Genomic DNA, 13801 nt, shown 5'->3' on the forward strand with positions numbered 1-13801 from the left:
AAGATCCCTTGTTGCTAATCGAAAAGAGTAGCCCATGACGTGACAACAGGTTTCCTCTCAATATTTGTGTGGTTCTTAACCATATGTCTAACACCGTAAATAAAATGTGTTAAGTGTGTTGTTAAATAAAACATTTCTTTCTTTCTTTTGACAGGATGTTGCTAACAAGACGTTAGAGACATTTGATAAAACTCGGACAGAGCTTGTGAGAAGAATAAATGGTAAGAAATTATTACAAACACTAAAGGTGGAATTTACAAAAGAAGATCTTCCTTTTTTTTTTTTTTTTTTTTTTTTTTTTATTGCCCCAGAAAAACAATAGATAAAGTCAGGGTTAAAAGAGATCATCCTTTGTTAATTTTTAATTGTGTGTAAGTCTCAAACATGGACAAAATATGACATCTTGACATCGCGACTAAATGGACACCTGCCTTTATTAAATATACAAGGCTAAGTAGGGAAGAATAATAGAAATAGAAATGTTTTATTTACCGACTCACTCAACACATTTTATTTACGGTTATATGACGTCAGACATATGGTTACGGTCAACACAGATATTGAGAGGAAACCCACTGTTGCCACTTCATGGGCTACTCTTTTCGATTAGCAGCAAGGGATCTTTTAAATGCACCATCCCACAGACAGGGTAGTACATACCACGGCCTTTGATATACCAGTCGTGGTACACTGGCTGGAACGAGAAATAGCTCAATGGGCCCACCGACTGGGATTGATCCCATACCGACTGTGCACCGAGCGAGCACTATACCACTGGACTACATCACGCCCCAAGTAGGGAAGTTACATGTAACTAAAGTTAAATATAATTCGTTCAGTCGGCTCTGATTTTGTATTGGTTAAGACGGGTTTTTGAGATATAGAGGTACATGTTTCCACATATGTGCTAACATTATAGTATTATTTCAAAAATGAGAAAAACAGTATGATTAATTAATATACAGATGTATCTCCCAGGGCTTCTAGAATGAGAAAAACAGCATGATTGATTAATATACAGATGTATCTCCCAGGGCTTCTAGAATGAGAAAAACAGCATGATTGATTAATATACAGATGTATCTCCCAGGGCTTCTAGAATGAGAAAAACAGCATGATTGATTAATATACAGATGTATCTCCCAGGGTTTCTAGAATGAGAAAAACAGCATGATTGATTAATATACAGATGTATCTCCCAGGGCTTCTAGAATGAGAAAAACAGCATGATTGATTAATATACAGATGTATCTCCCAGGGCTTCAAGAATGAGAAAAACAGCATGATTGATTAATATACAGATGTATCTCCCAGGGCTTCTAGAATGAGAAAAACAGCATGATTGATTAATATACAGATGTATCTCCCAGGGCTTCTAGAATTGTTATAAAAATCCATTAGCCATGGGATCAGTGATTTGAAATTTGTACTAGCCTTGATTAAAAATTCACTAGCCATAGTTTAAGTAAATAAAATTTAACTAATAGGAATAATTGTTTATGTTACATAAAGGAGGATATAGAGCTTAAAAAACATTAGATTTGAGGGGAGGAAGGGGTAGAATATTCACATTTACAAAAATGTTCACCAGCCATCGGGCATGGCGATGGTAGTTATTTACTAGCCCAACATCGAATATCACTAGCCATGGGAGTGGGGCTACCATAATCCAGAAGCCCTGTCTCTCCACCTACATGTCATCCACAACAGTAATACACAGTGTGAAAACCAATATGCTGGATAATTATGTGTAATAATATTTTTTTCTGTACAGTTATGTATAATGATTTTTTTATATATATATATATATATATATATATATATAAAAAATCATTATACATAACTGTACAGAAAAAAAAAAAAAAAAAAAAAAAAATAATCATATATATATATATATATATATATATATATATATATATATATATATGATTAAGTGTAATGATTTTTTTTTCTTCTGTATAAATGCTGTTAATTATATATTGGTCCTTGAACAGTTACATGTAGTATAGCTGGCAGGGGAAATAACTCTTACATTTGAATGAATTTAGTTTTGGATGACAGCACTGATGTGTTTTAACAAAGCTGCAGTATTTGGTATTTATTACCCATGTGGTTAAAAATATCTTGGTACATACCATAGTGATACGTCTCACTAGAACGCCAAGTGGGACGTAACACTTCGACGTCACATGATGTCATCGATTGGCGCACTACGACCTGACATGAATGTCAGCTAAACAAGTTGAGTGATATAAATTAAGATCGATTAGGGGTAATAAATAGCATATTAAACTTGCTACCATTTTGTATCATGTTTATGTCCCTCGTAAAATAATTTTAATTGTTGGTAAAGCACGTGAAAATAGAAAATTTTGTTTTACTTGGGACATAAACATGATATGAAACGGAAGCTCGTTTAATATCCTATAAATTTGTAATGCCATTATTTAACCATATATGTTAAATTTGTTTATGGTCACATGCCCTGCTTTAATATTGTGACTAAACTCAATATTTTGTTCAAATGGAAAACGTATTATTCTTCACTTTAAAACTGAGAATCCGTCTGGAATTTGGCTAGTTTGTATAACAAAATATTTGATAAACATAGCGACATACTTCTATGTTGTATGAAAACTGCTGACAATAACCCTTGGTAGCAGTAACACATGAGTTTAGTAAAACTGCAGTTTTGGCTCTATTTTACATTACATGTAGTAAATAATGTTATAATATAGTGAGGTGAGCTTTTATCTTTGTGAAGTATTAATAATAAGGCCAAAAAAACCCCAAAAAATATGGTTCCAGTTACCCAACCGACCCTAATTTGTTTGGCCAGTTTCTTTGATCCTAAACTTTTTTCCCATTCCTATTGATCTTCAAAGCAGTGAGAGGACGCAGAATTTGTCTGAAATGTTACTTTATTGCTCTTTGTCAACACCAGTTTGACAGATTTTAGGAATTAACGAAAAAATTAAAACGTTATAGCCTACCTACCTACCCTAGTTTGTTTTTACATGTAACCGGAACCACACACATTTTTGTATTTGGCCTAATGAAAAGTGAGACACGAGTAAAAAAATTTATTTGATTAACTTTTGAAACTGAAATTTTTTATCTTTACTTTCAGAATCAGCTGTTACTGCAGTGGATCAAGTTGCAGAGTCACTTAATGCTACATCTTTGCTTAACCAGGCCAAAGACCTTGCTAAAGGTTTCTTACTGACTGAAATACATCTGTGAATATATAGAGAATAGTACATAAGTGGCCGTTAGAAACCATTTATCTCACAACGAGTTGTTTTAAAATGTATCTTGACAAGTGAAAGCGAGTTTGATGTTTTTAAACAACGAGTTGTTAGATAAATGGTATTTAAAGGACACAAATGTATTATTCTATTTCTTACATATCCTCAAAAACCAGGTTTTAAGCACATTTTAACATCTTTTTCGATTAAAAGTTATTTACAGTCGTTGCATTTGTAGCTAACTTATGCGTCACAGACACATGTTTATCAGGTTAACTATACATCACAGTGTAATCGATTTCCACTGTGCTGTTTTTTTATTGGACATGGCATCGGTGACCTGGTCATCACCTAGGAGCAGCCAGTCGTATGTCCTGAAATTGTTATCACACGTATGTGTAGAAACAACTATGGGTTAAAAATATTTGACACATTTGTAAATATTTTATCAATTAGATACACAAGTCACTTATTCGATTTTCAAAACTTAATTACTGAAGCCTTTTTTAATTAAGTATGTATGTTATTATTTTTAAAACACAATCAAATTCGAATGTGTGTTAATTTCCGTTACTATTTGTATAGTTTTGGACCATGCCATGCTTTGTATTGCTTGTATTACTTAAAGCAATTGTTGCAGTCATAACCCTGTCAAATGCCAAAAGTTATAGCTGTACAAGATGAGACTTGGAAATCATGGTCAATACTTAGATAAAAAGAATTAAATTCAGGACACAGGCATTTAGAATTTGATATTTACATTAACTTATGCTTACAAATTCTTTTTTTCTTTTTTAAGATTGTGGAATTAATTTTGTGTTTGTAAAAAAAAAAAAAGTTCTTCAAATTAAAATTTAAGCTGTAGCAATAATATTTTACTGTTTATTTTTTTTAATAACAATGATAGGTTAGTTTATTTTATCACTGCAATGTTTAAACTACAAAAAAAAAATCAAAACAAAATATCCACTATGTCATTTGTGTTACCCTGAGCAATATCAAAAGTACGATGTCAATGGTGTAACCACTACTTTCTTTATACTCCATTTATTTAACCATTTGTTTCATCAATAAAACAGTGGTATTATATTCATTTGATATGCTCTAAAAATGCTTTTTCCTGTTCAGGACGAATGAGAAATTTCCCATTCTTACCTTTACAGGATAAAGCCGATATCTGACGTCATTAACTAGTTATCCTCTATTTATCCCACAATCACTGTATACATTGGCGAGATATGATGACTAGATAAATAGAGGTTATTACCAGTGTTTTTTGGTATCATCAGTATCACCGGCCTCGGTGGCGTCGTGGCAGGCCATCGGTCTACAGGCTGGTAGGTACTGGGTTCAGATCCCAGTCGAGGCATGGGATTTTTAATCCAGATACTGACTCCAAACCCTGAGTGAGTGCTCCGCAAGGCTCAATGGGTAGGTGTAAACCACTTGCACCGACCAGTGATCCATAACTGGTTCAACAAAGGCCATGGTTTGTGCTATCCTGCCTGTGGGGAGCGCAAATAAAAGATCCCTTGCTGCCTGTCGTAAAAAAGAGTAGCCTATGTGGCGACAGCGGGTTTCCTCTAAAAAAATGTGTGTGGTCCTTAACCATATGTCTGACGCCATATAACCGTAAATAAAATGTGTTGAGTGCGTCGTTAAATAAAACACTTCTTTCTTTCTTTCTTTCTTTCTTTCATCAGTATCATATATTAGGAATAAAAATTGTATTATGTGAGCCTCTGGCGAGCATAATACATTATTTTTATTCCTAATATATGATATTGACGATACCGAAATACATGAGGGTAATAATCTCTTTATCATATAAGCTCAAGCTTAATACAACATGTTTTTGTAAACTGTACACACAACTTTAATTCCAGTCCGCCATTACTAGATATTCAAATGACGTAAGAATATGTGGCGCGGTGTATTTTTTAATGGAAATGACGTCAAACTTGAATGACGTCATTTTGGATGTCCTTACATCAAAATAAAGTTATGCCTAATGTTTTTTGTTTTCTGAACACTGGACAGCTTTCAGTATCAAATTGCCACTGAAATGTTTTTATTTGATGACTATGAATGCATACGTCAATCATGGAGTGTCACCCAAGTACGTATGCTTAAATGTCAATAAACCTAGTGCCGAGATCTCGACTAATTTACACCTAATTTGCAAAGTTATCAAATTCTTAAAGTATGTGATCTGAAAAACATCACATACTTTGATTGCACTGAAAATGTAAGATATTATATGATAAATTTCTATATTTTCGGTCACTGGCAAAAAAATTAGGTCATGTGACATAAGCCCGACTCGACTCAAATATTACAGACTAGATTTTCAATAAACATACTCATAAATCATTTGTTTAAGTACAGTAAATACAAATAACTTTTAGTTTTGCAATAGCAATACAAAACTTGTATAATTATTTATGAATTAGAGTTTAGAAACGCTCTTTTAATGTTGCAGAATGTAGCTAGCATCTTACAAATAATGACGTGTCTCTTGTATGACTTCATACAGTAAAAGCCTTGCTAGGTTGACGATACTCTTATTTGTGTACACAATAATGGAATAAATAATGATTTTCCAACTATTCCCGTAGGATTGCAGGATAAAAGAAACTGGTTAGTTTCTTAAAATACCAGCTTTATCCTGCTCAGGTCGAATAGCGAATGCAGCTCGGCAGAGCCTTGCTGCATTCATCATTCTAACCTTCGCAGGATAAAGCCGATATCTTAAGACAGTAATCAGTTATTCCCTATATATACATAGCTATGAAATATATAGATCTACAGAAACCATAAAAGTGATATTCGGTAAACAAAATTTATTTTCATTCTATTTTAGTTTCAGTGAAAATATAGACATCGTATTTACTTTTTTAAACAAGTTCTTGATTAAATTGTCTCCCTTGTAAATTATTCTGTTTTGATTATTGAGGCCATGTGGGCACAAAAATATATTATATTGACAATACTGAAACACACCATGGTAATAATCTCTTTATCATATAATCTCAAGCTTTATACGTGTTCTTGTAAACTGCACACACAACTTTAATTCCAGTCCGCCATTACTAGATATTCAAATGATGTAAGAATATGTGGCACAGTGTCTTTTTGAATGGAAATGACGTCAAACTCGAATGACGTCATTTTGGATGTCCTTACATCAAAATAAACTAGAGCTTAACATTTTTAGTTTTCTGAACGCTGGACAGCTTTCAGTGTAAAATTGACATTGAAATGTTTTTATTTGATGACTATGAATGCATACATCAATTATGGAGTGTCACCCAAGTACGTTTGCTTATAATGTCAATAAACCTAGTGCTGTGACCTCGATTAATTTACATCTAATTTGCAAAGTTATCAAATTCTTAAAGTATGTGATCTGAAAAATATCACATACTTTGATTGCACTGAAAATGTAAGATATTGTATGAATGTATTAACTATTTCAGATGCTAATTCTACCAAAGATGAACTGGGAAATGTAGACACAATTCTGAAGAAACTGATTGAGATGGGACAGAACCTAACGACAGAACTAAATGAGATAAAGTCTTCAGTTGAATTAATCTGCAAAAACATCAATTGTACCATTAATACCACTCAATATAACACTGATGCAGATTTTACACAGGTTATTGCATTTGTAATTTTTAATATTATATTTCATATCTTGTTATTATCTTATATGTATCTAATCTAAACTATCCCCCCAAAAATCATCCCATTTGGCTTTCTAAAATAAGAAACTAGTTGTTATATGACAGGGTTCAATATCAGTTGTATCAGATTCATGTGTGCTGATTTATATTTGATTTGTGTTTAGCAAACAAATACAGTGAAACCTCTCAAAACTGGACCCTCAGTAAACTGGAATTCACTTAAAACCGGATGTTTTTCACAGTCCTCTTTTAAATATCAGTACAAAAAGAGAACCTCTCTAAACAGGATATCCTTTAAAACTGGACATTTTACTTGGTCCCGAGTGTGTCTGGTTTATGGGGGTTTCACTGTAGTTGTTTTTATTTTAGATAGGATTTTTTTGGTTTTTGTTTAGAAGATTGCACACCCTACATGTATAGTCTTCTGCATATATTAGGAAAAATAGCAAATATGGTTAATCACAACTAAGATAGTAAACTAACAATGTTTGGTGGTTAAGTGAGACATATTTGCTTGAAAGCTACTGTCATTTTCATTCATTTCAACTTATTTTCATGCTTATATCCAATTACGGTTCAAGCACACCATACCAGACACACACCTCAGCTGTCTGGGCTGTCTGTCCAGGACAGTGAGTTAGTTGTTAGTAGTTAGTGGTTAGTGAGAGAGAAGAAGGTGTTTTGGTCTTACACCTACCCATTGAGCCTTTAAGAACTCGCTCCGGGTTGGAACCGGTACCAGGCTGCAAACCCTGTACCTACCAGCCTTATGTCCGATGGCTTAACCACGACACCACCAAGGCCGGTAAGCTGCTGTCATTATCACACCAGTCATAACAGGATGAAGATTTTATGTTTAGCTGTATTTCTGACAAACTGTATGAGAGTAGGTTTGTATGTATTATGTTCATCTCACAGCATGCTATATCTGTATTATTATTATTATTATCTCTCCATTTCTCAGAATTATAAGTCCTAGATCAATGAAACTTGGTCTTTAGTTGCATTTCAGTGCATGTTTAAATTAAAATTTAATGATCGTTTAAATTAAATTTAAATTAAGCAACTGTACCAAAATAATTTGAGCTGTACCTCTCACCCTGGAGTATGCTCCCCGACCACAAAATATTTCTGGAATGACCCTTATTTATTTATTTTTCTCTTTCAGCTGAATAATCTTAGCTCAGTTGCTGGTAATGTCAGTCAGACACTGAATATGGGGAAGTTTGTAGAAGAGGTAATGTTGCAGTAGACAATGGCATTTATAATACTGTAAATCAGCAAATGTTAGCGAGCATAAAATGTGTGTTTTTTTGTTTGTTTGTTTTTCCCCATTTTTATGATATCCACATACATAATACAAGAGAGACATAAATACAATGCATGAAGATTTAATGTATCCATTTCCTTTCTTCTCTTCCCCCATAAAAGAAAGAAAAAAAAAACAAAAAAAAAAACAGAGGCCAATTATGTACTCAATATTCGGACAAGAAAACCAAAACAAACCCTACATTTTAAATAAATTGTGGCAGATCGACCACAATTTGGTGAATCTATCAGAATTACAAGAACAAAAAGCAATAGTCTTTTTTATATAATAGTAATCAGTCAACTTTCTGAATCCAGTTTAAATTGGGTACATACATGTATATTCATTGTAATGACTTTTGAATAGTAAGTGTTTAGTAACCAGAACAATTGCATTAACTGGATTATTATTTCTAGTTAAAAAACCAAGAGTAACATTTTGTTTATTAAATTTAATATTACTACCAGTTTTTATATGAATCCAGTTTGAAATATCAGTCCAGATAGAGTTGACTAATGTGCATTCCCCAAACAAATGAGTCGTTGACTAATGTGCATTCCCCAAACAAATGAGTCATTGACTAATGTGCATTCCCCAAACAAATGAGTCATTGACTAATGTGCATTCCCCAAACAAATGAGTCCTTGACTAATGTGCATTCCCAAAACAAATGAGTCATTGACTAATGTGCATTCCCAAAACAAATGAGTCATTGACTAATGTGCATTCCCCAAACAAATGAGTCATTGACTAATGTGCATTCCCCAAACAAATGAGTCCTTTGACTAATCCCAAAACAAATGAGTCATTGACTAATGTGCATTCCCAAAACAAATGAGTCATTGACTAATGTGCATTCCCCAAACAAATGAGTCATTGACTAATGTGCATTCCCCAAACAAATGAGTCCTTGACTAATGTGCATTCCCCAAACAAATGAGTCATTGACTAATGTGCATTCCCCAAACAAATGAGTCATTGACTAATGTGCATTCCCCAAACAAATGAGTCTTTGACTAATGTGCATTCCCCAAACAAATGAGTCATTGACTAATGTGCATTTCCAAAACAAATGAGTCATTGTATCAAGTTCTAAATTACAAAAACTACACATTGGAGAAGAAATATAACCAATTTTGTATAGATATGAGCATAAAATGTTAGCAAATTTATCTGATATTTCATGATGCTAAGTTTAAAGAGACGTCCAACAGACTGTTCCGAAAAACGTTTGTGCAGTTGTGTTCTCTGTTATTAACAGAACTCGCAACAATGGTTACATGCTATTGATTAAACCAAAATAATAGCAAACAACAATAGTTAGTTGCATGCACGTTACCGTAATTTTCTACTAAATTCAAGATGTCTTTAAGCTGCATAACGTCAAGATTTGTCAAAAAAACATTATTTCAGCTGATCCTACAACGTAAGCTTAGTATTTTTTTAGTTTCTGACATGATGACCTAGCTTGCTAAAGTTCTATGTCGCTAATGGTTTTTATTTGGATTTTGCTAAATTTTAAGATCGCTAATATTTTATGACTTACAGTATGTCTTAGGTATACAGACAATTTACTAATATGCCTTAGATATGTTCAAATTAAATTAAATTGAAAGTATAATGACATAAAATGAATGGAAATTAATAAGAGAAATCGAATCGAATAGAGTTGCTGATAATTCAACAGCATTTCATTTCACTCTTCAGTGTTTCTGCCAGAAATAAATTTTTGGGTATGGCGCAGTGGAATTGAATGCAACCACAGTCAACATGGGGTATGGGGGGGTGGGGGTATGAGGGACCTGCCCGGGTTAAGTTTAGGATTAGGATTAAGAAAATCGTACAGTAATGATAAAGAGTAATTAATTTTGTCAAAAGGTTAACTTAAAAAAATTAATCAGCAAAAAAAATTGTGTGGTGCCATACCCATTTTACTGTCTGGCAGACAGCCTGCCCTTTTTAGGTCACTTGTGCTGAAGGCTCAGGAGACCTATAGAATTACCTGTGATTGATTAATTTATTTTATTAGTCCTCCACTGGTTCAACTGGAGGGAACTATATGTTTCATCTCCGTCCTTCTGTCTGTCCCACATATATTATTCCGGATGGTTTTTTCACAATGATATTGAGCTAAAAAAAAAATTGTTGCTTTATCATGTACTGTTACAGAAAAATGTTTCATTGCAATTTACCCATTTTTGACATGAACATAGGAGATATGAATTTTTTTCTTTCTTGGGTTTTGTTTTGCAATGCCTCAAGATATTAAGATGGATTTTGTATGTACAATGTAGCTTTAGCACATACTGTTACAGATCAAGTTTAACTATCACTGCTAATTTATCCATTTTTCACAGTTATGGCCCTTGAGTTTAGGAGATATGAAAATTTGTTCGGCTCAGTACGGGACATGTATTGCTTTAGCAGTACTTCATTCATTTAATTTCAAGTTATTTTTGTGGCTATATCTAATTAAGGTTCAAGCACGCTGTCCTTGGCACACATATCAGCTATCTTGGCTGTCTGTCCAGGAGAGAGGGTTAGTTTTTAGTTGGATAGTGAAAGACAGAAAAGGGTGTAGTGGTCTTACACCTACCCATTGAGTCATTAAAACTCGCTCTGGGTGGGAACCTGTACTGGGCTGCGAACTCAGTATCTACCTTGTTTTCGATGACTTAACCACAACACCACCAAGATCGGTTTAGCAGTACTCTCTAAATGCTTGTTATATTGTTAAATAAGAGCTAAGCAGCTGGTTATACTGGATGCAATGCCTCTAATCAAAACTGTTTACACTTTCAGGCTGAAGGTAAAATTAAAGAAGTGAAGAAAAACTCGACTGATAGAATAAATTCCGAGATTGAGAGTAAGTAAAATCTTAAAATAATATTTCAAATAATGTTATATCTTTAGTTCATTGCATTATGATGAGTGGGGGGGGTGGGGTGGAGGGGGGGGGGGAGTAGCTCAGTGTTAAAGTGCTCACCTGAGGTGTGATGGTACATCAAAGACTGTGGTATGTACTGTCCTGTTATGGGAAAGTACATATCAAAGACACCTTGCTGCTTTATTGAGAGGAGTAGCACATGTGGTGGCAGTGAGTGTGTTCTTTTTTCTCTGCTAATCATATGTCAGAATAGAAGTATGTTAGACACCAAATAACCCTGTCTATGACCATGCCATATTGAAAGCATTGGTTATCATCCAAATGTAGCTTAGAATGTTGAAACGACCATTTATTAGGAAACTGTTTGTTTTATTTGAATAAATTTACTAGAGCATGTTGATTTATCAATCATTGGCTATCGGATGTCAAACATTTGGTAATTCTGACATGTAGTCTTAGAAAGGAAACCTGTTATATTTTCCCATTAGTAGCAAGGGATCCTTTATATGCATTTTCCCAAATACAGGGCAGCACATACATGTACCATGGCCAAGTGGTCATTGTTTAATATGTCCTGAGATGTAGTCATTTAAATATTTCTTTCTTTTCCTTTCCTATTCTGGAACTTTTTTCTAGTTTTTTACTGTTAAATGTGTGTCTTGTTTTTTTATTTTAGGCGCTTCTTCTTCACTGGATAGTGTGAGACAGAAGATCAAGAACCAGACGGATAATTTCAGGGACCAAGTCAAATCATTTGTAAGTACGGCATTGGTTATCGTGCTCGCTGAGGTGCAATAGGAAATAATGTCAGTCACAAAGAGGCCATTCATGGGCATCTCCAGGAATTTTGGTTTCAAAAGGGGCTTGTTTTTGTAATGAACTAGTACATTTTAAGCTAATGTATTATTATCTTCTTCTTTTTTTGTCTCAGAGCAAAGAATTGTATAAAAAGAAAAATCACCAAAAGGGGGTTTATATTCACACACCAACAGAACCCCCCTCGCCCCTCTCATTGACAGTTGATCTTGGTTTGATTGTCTGGTTTTCAGAAGTACACTTTACATGAACACAGTGAGATGGGATTATTCGTCTGTAGTTAGTTTAGAGGGGTTTCTAGTTTAAAAAAAGGGTAATCTTTAATGTTAAAAGATTTGTAAATTCATGGACTTTAAATAAAAAACCCAATGAAAATCTAGTCTTAAATATTCGAGTCGAGTCAGGCTTATGTCATGTAACTGAAAATATAGAAATTTATCTAGTCATAATATATCGCCAGTGAATATAGTAATTGCAGGTTAACTATAGTTGCACACATGTAAGAGAAAAACAGACTTTGCAAAGCCGGCCCTTGGTACCTAATATAACAGGGCTTCTAGATTCAGTGCTGGGCTTGTAAATAACTATTATAACTGGGCTAGTGAATAACTATTATAACTGGGCTAGTGAATAACTATTATAACTGGGCTAGTGAATAACTATTATAACTGGGCTAGTAAATAACTATTATAACTGGCCCAACAGCTAGTGAAACAAATACCTTGTCAAATGCTGCATTTAAGTCTTATTTTGTAAATATGAATATCCTGCCCCTCTTCCCACCCCAAAGATAATGGGGGGGTTTTCTCTATCTCCCTCTTTAGGTGATATATCTGATTATTACTACATGTACTAGGAAAACTGTATTTATTTAAAGTAGGTAGTATATTTTTAAAATCACTGATCTCACGGCTAGTGGATTTTTATAAAATTCTACAAGCCCTGTATAATTACCAATGTTTTATATTTCAGACCTCATTTTTCAAAACTGCCGAAGATAAAGTAAATACTAGCACCTCTGATGTGAAAAAATATGCCGACTATGTGTAAGTAATTTTTATTTATAATTTATTTTCAGGGATGTGAGAGTTACGTGGAAATGTGTAAATACGCTTTTCCATTTCGTCTAAAAAAACCCACAACATGATGTTCAGTACTGTTGACCACACAAGGTTCATTTGCATGTTTTCACGGTTTCAAGTTTATGATGTGTGCCTTATATTATAAGTTATAACCAGTTTAGATTCGTTAGCATTGAATGCAATTTTTGGCAGTTCCAAGGGTTGCAAACAATTTTTCTTCAGGGTCCCTTGAGCGGCCCCTGGACCTTGACCGCAGTAAGTTTGTTTGTTCCAGCCCCTCTCACATCCCTGTATTTTAAAGGCACATAACCCAGTTTTGGCAGCTGCTACTTTCACATTATCTCTGGATCATTCAACTTGTTTTAGGGCTAAAACGTTCTTTCATTATATTTGTCATGGGTAGAAATTAGGAAATATTTCCAGTACCCTGGATGGACTAATATCCTACATGTAGTTAAGTTGCTAGTCACTATGAAAAATGACTACCCCATCCCCACCAGCCCGAAATATGGATTAAAACTATGCAACTTGAAAATTGCATGCTAAATATAATCGTGTAAAAAAAACTACGAATCCACTTCATTTATGAATTAATTACCTTTTAAAGCACTGATAATAAATATAATTGTGCAATAAGATTTAAGGCTGGTAGGTCCTCGGTTTGTATCCCAATACCGGCTTTAATGACTCCGTGTGTAGGTGTAAGGCCCCCACACTTGATTTCTCTCTCAGTAACCGCTAACAACTAACCACCAACCCTCTGTCCTGGA

General features: G+C 34.1%; 1 protein-coding gene across 5 annotated transcripts in view; it reads left to right on the plus strand.

Moving 5' to 3' along the window:
- Positions 1 to 13801, plus strand: part of LOC121380166 (prominin-1-like) — a 105146-nt gene that overhangs the window by 43105 nt on the left and 48240 nt on the right. For all 5 annotated transcript variants that reach the window (XM_041508965.1, XM_041508962.1, XM_041508961.1 and 2 more), the window contains exons 5-11: positions 155 to 221; positions 3131 to 3214; positions 6728 to 6909; positions 8106 to 8174; positions 11049 to 11112; positions 11810 to 11889; positions 12922 to 12995. In XM_041508965.1, the coding sequence (XP_041364899.1) occupies positions 155 to 221; positions 3131 to 3214; positions 6728 to 6909; positions 8106 to 8174; positions 11049 to 11112; positions 11810 to 11889; positions 12922 to 12995 (620 nt within the window). The remainder of the gene's footprint in view (positions 1 to 154; positions 222 to 3130; positions 3215 to 6727; positions 6910 to 8105; positions 8175 to 11048; positions 11113 to 11809; positions 11890 to 12921; positions 12996 to 13801) is intronic.

This window comes from Gigantopelta aegis, chromosome 8, assembly GCF_016097555.1.
Source record: "Gigantopelta aegis isolate Gae_Host chromosome 8, Gae_host_genome, whole genome shotgun sequence".
NCBI lineage: Eukaryota > Metazoa > Mollusca > Gastropoda > Neomphalida > Peltospiridae > Gigantopelta > Gigantopelta aegis.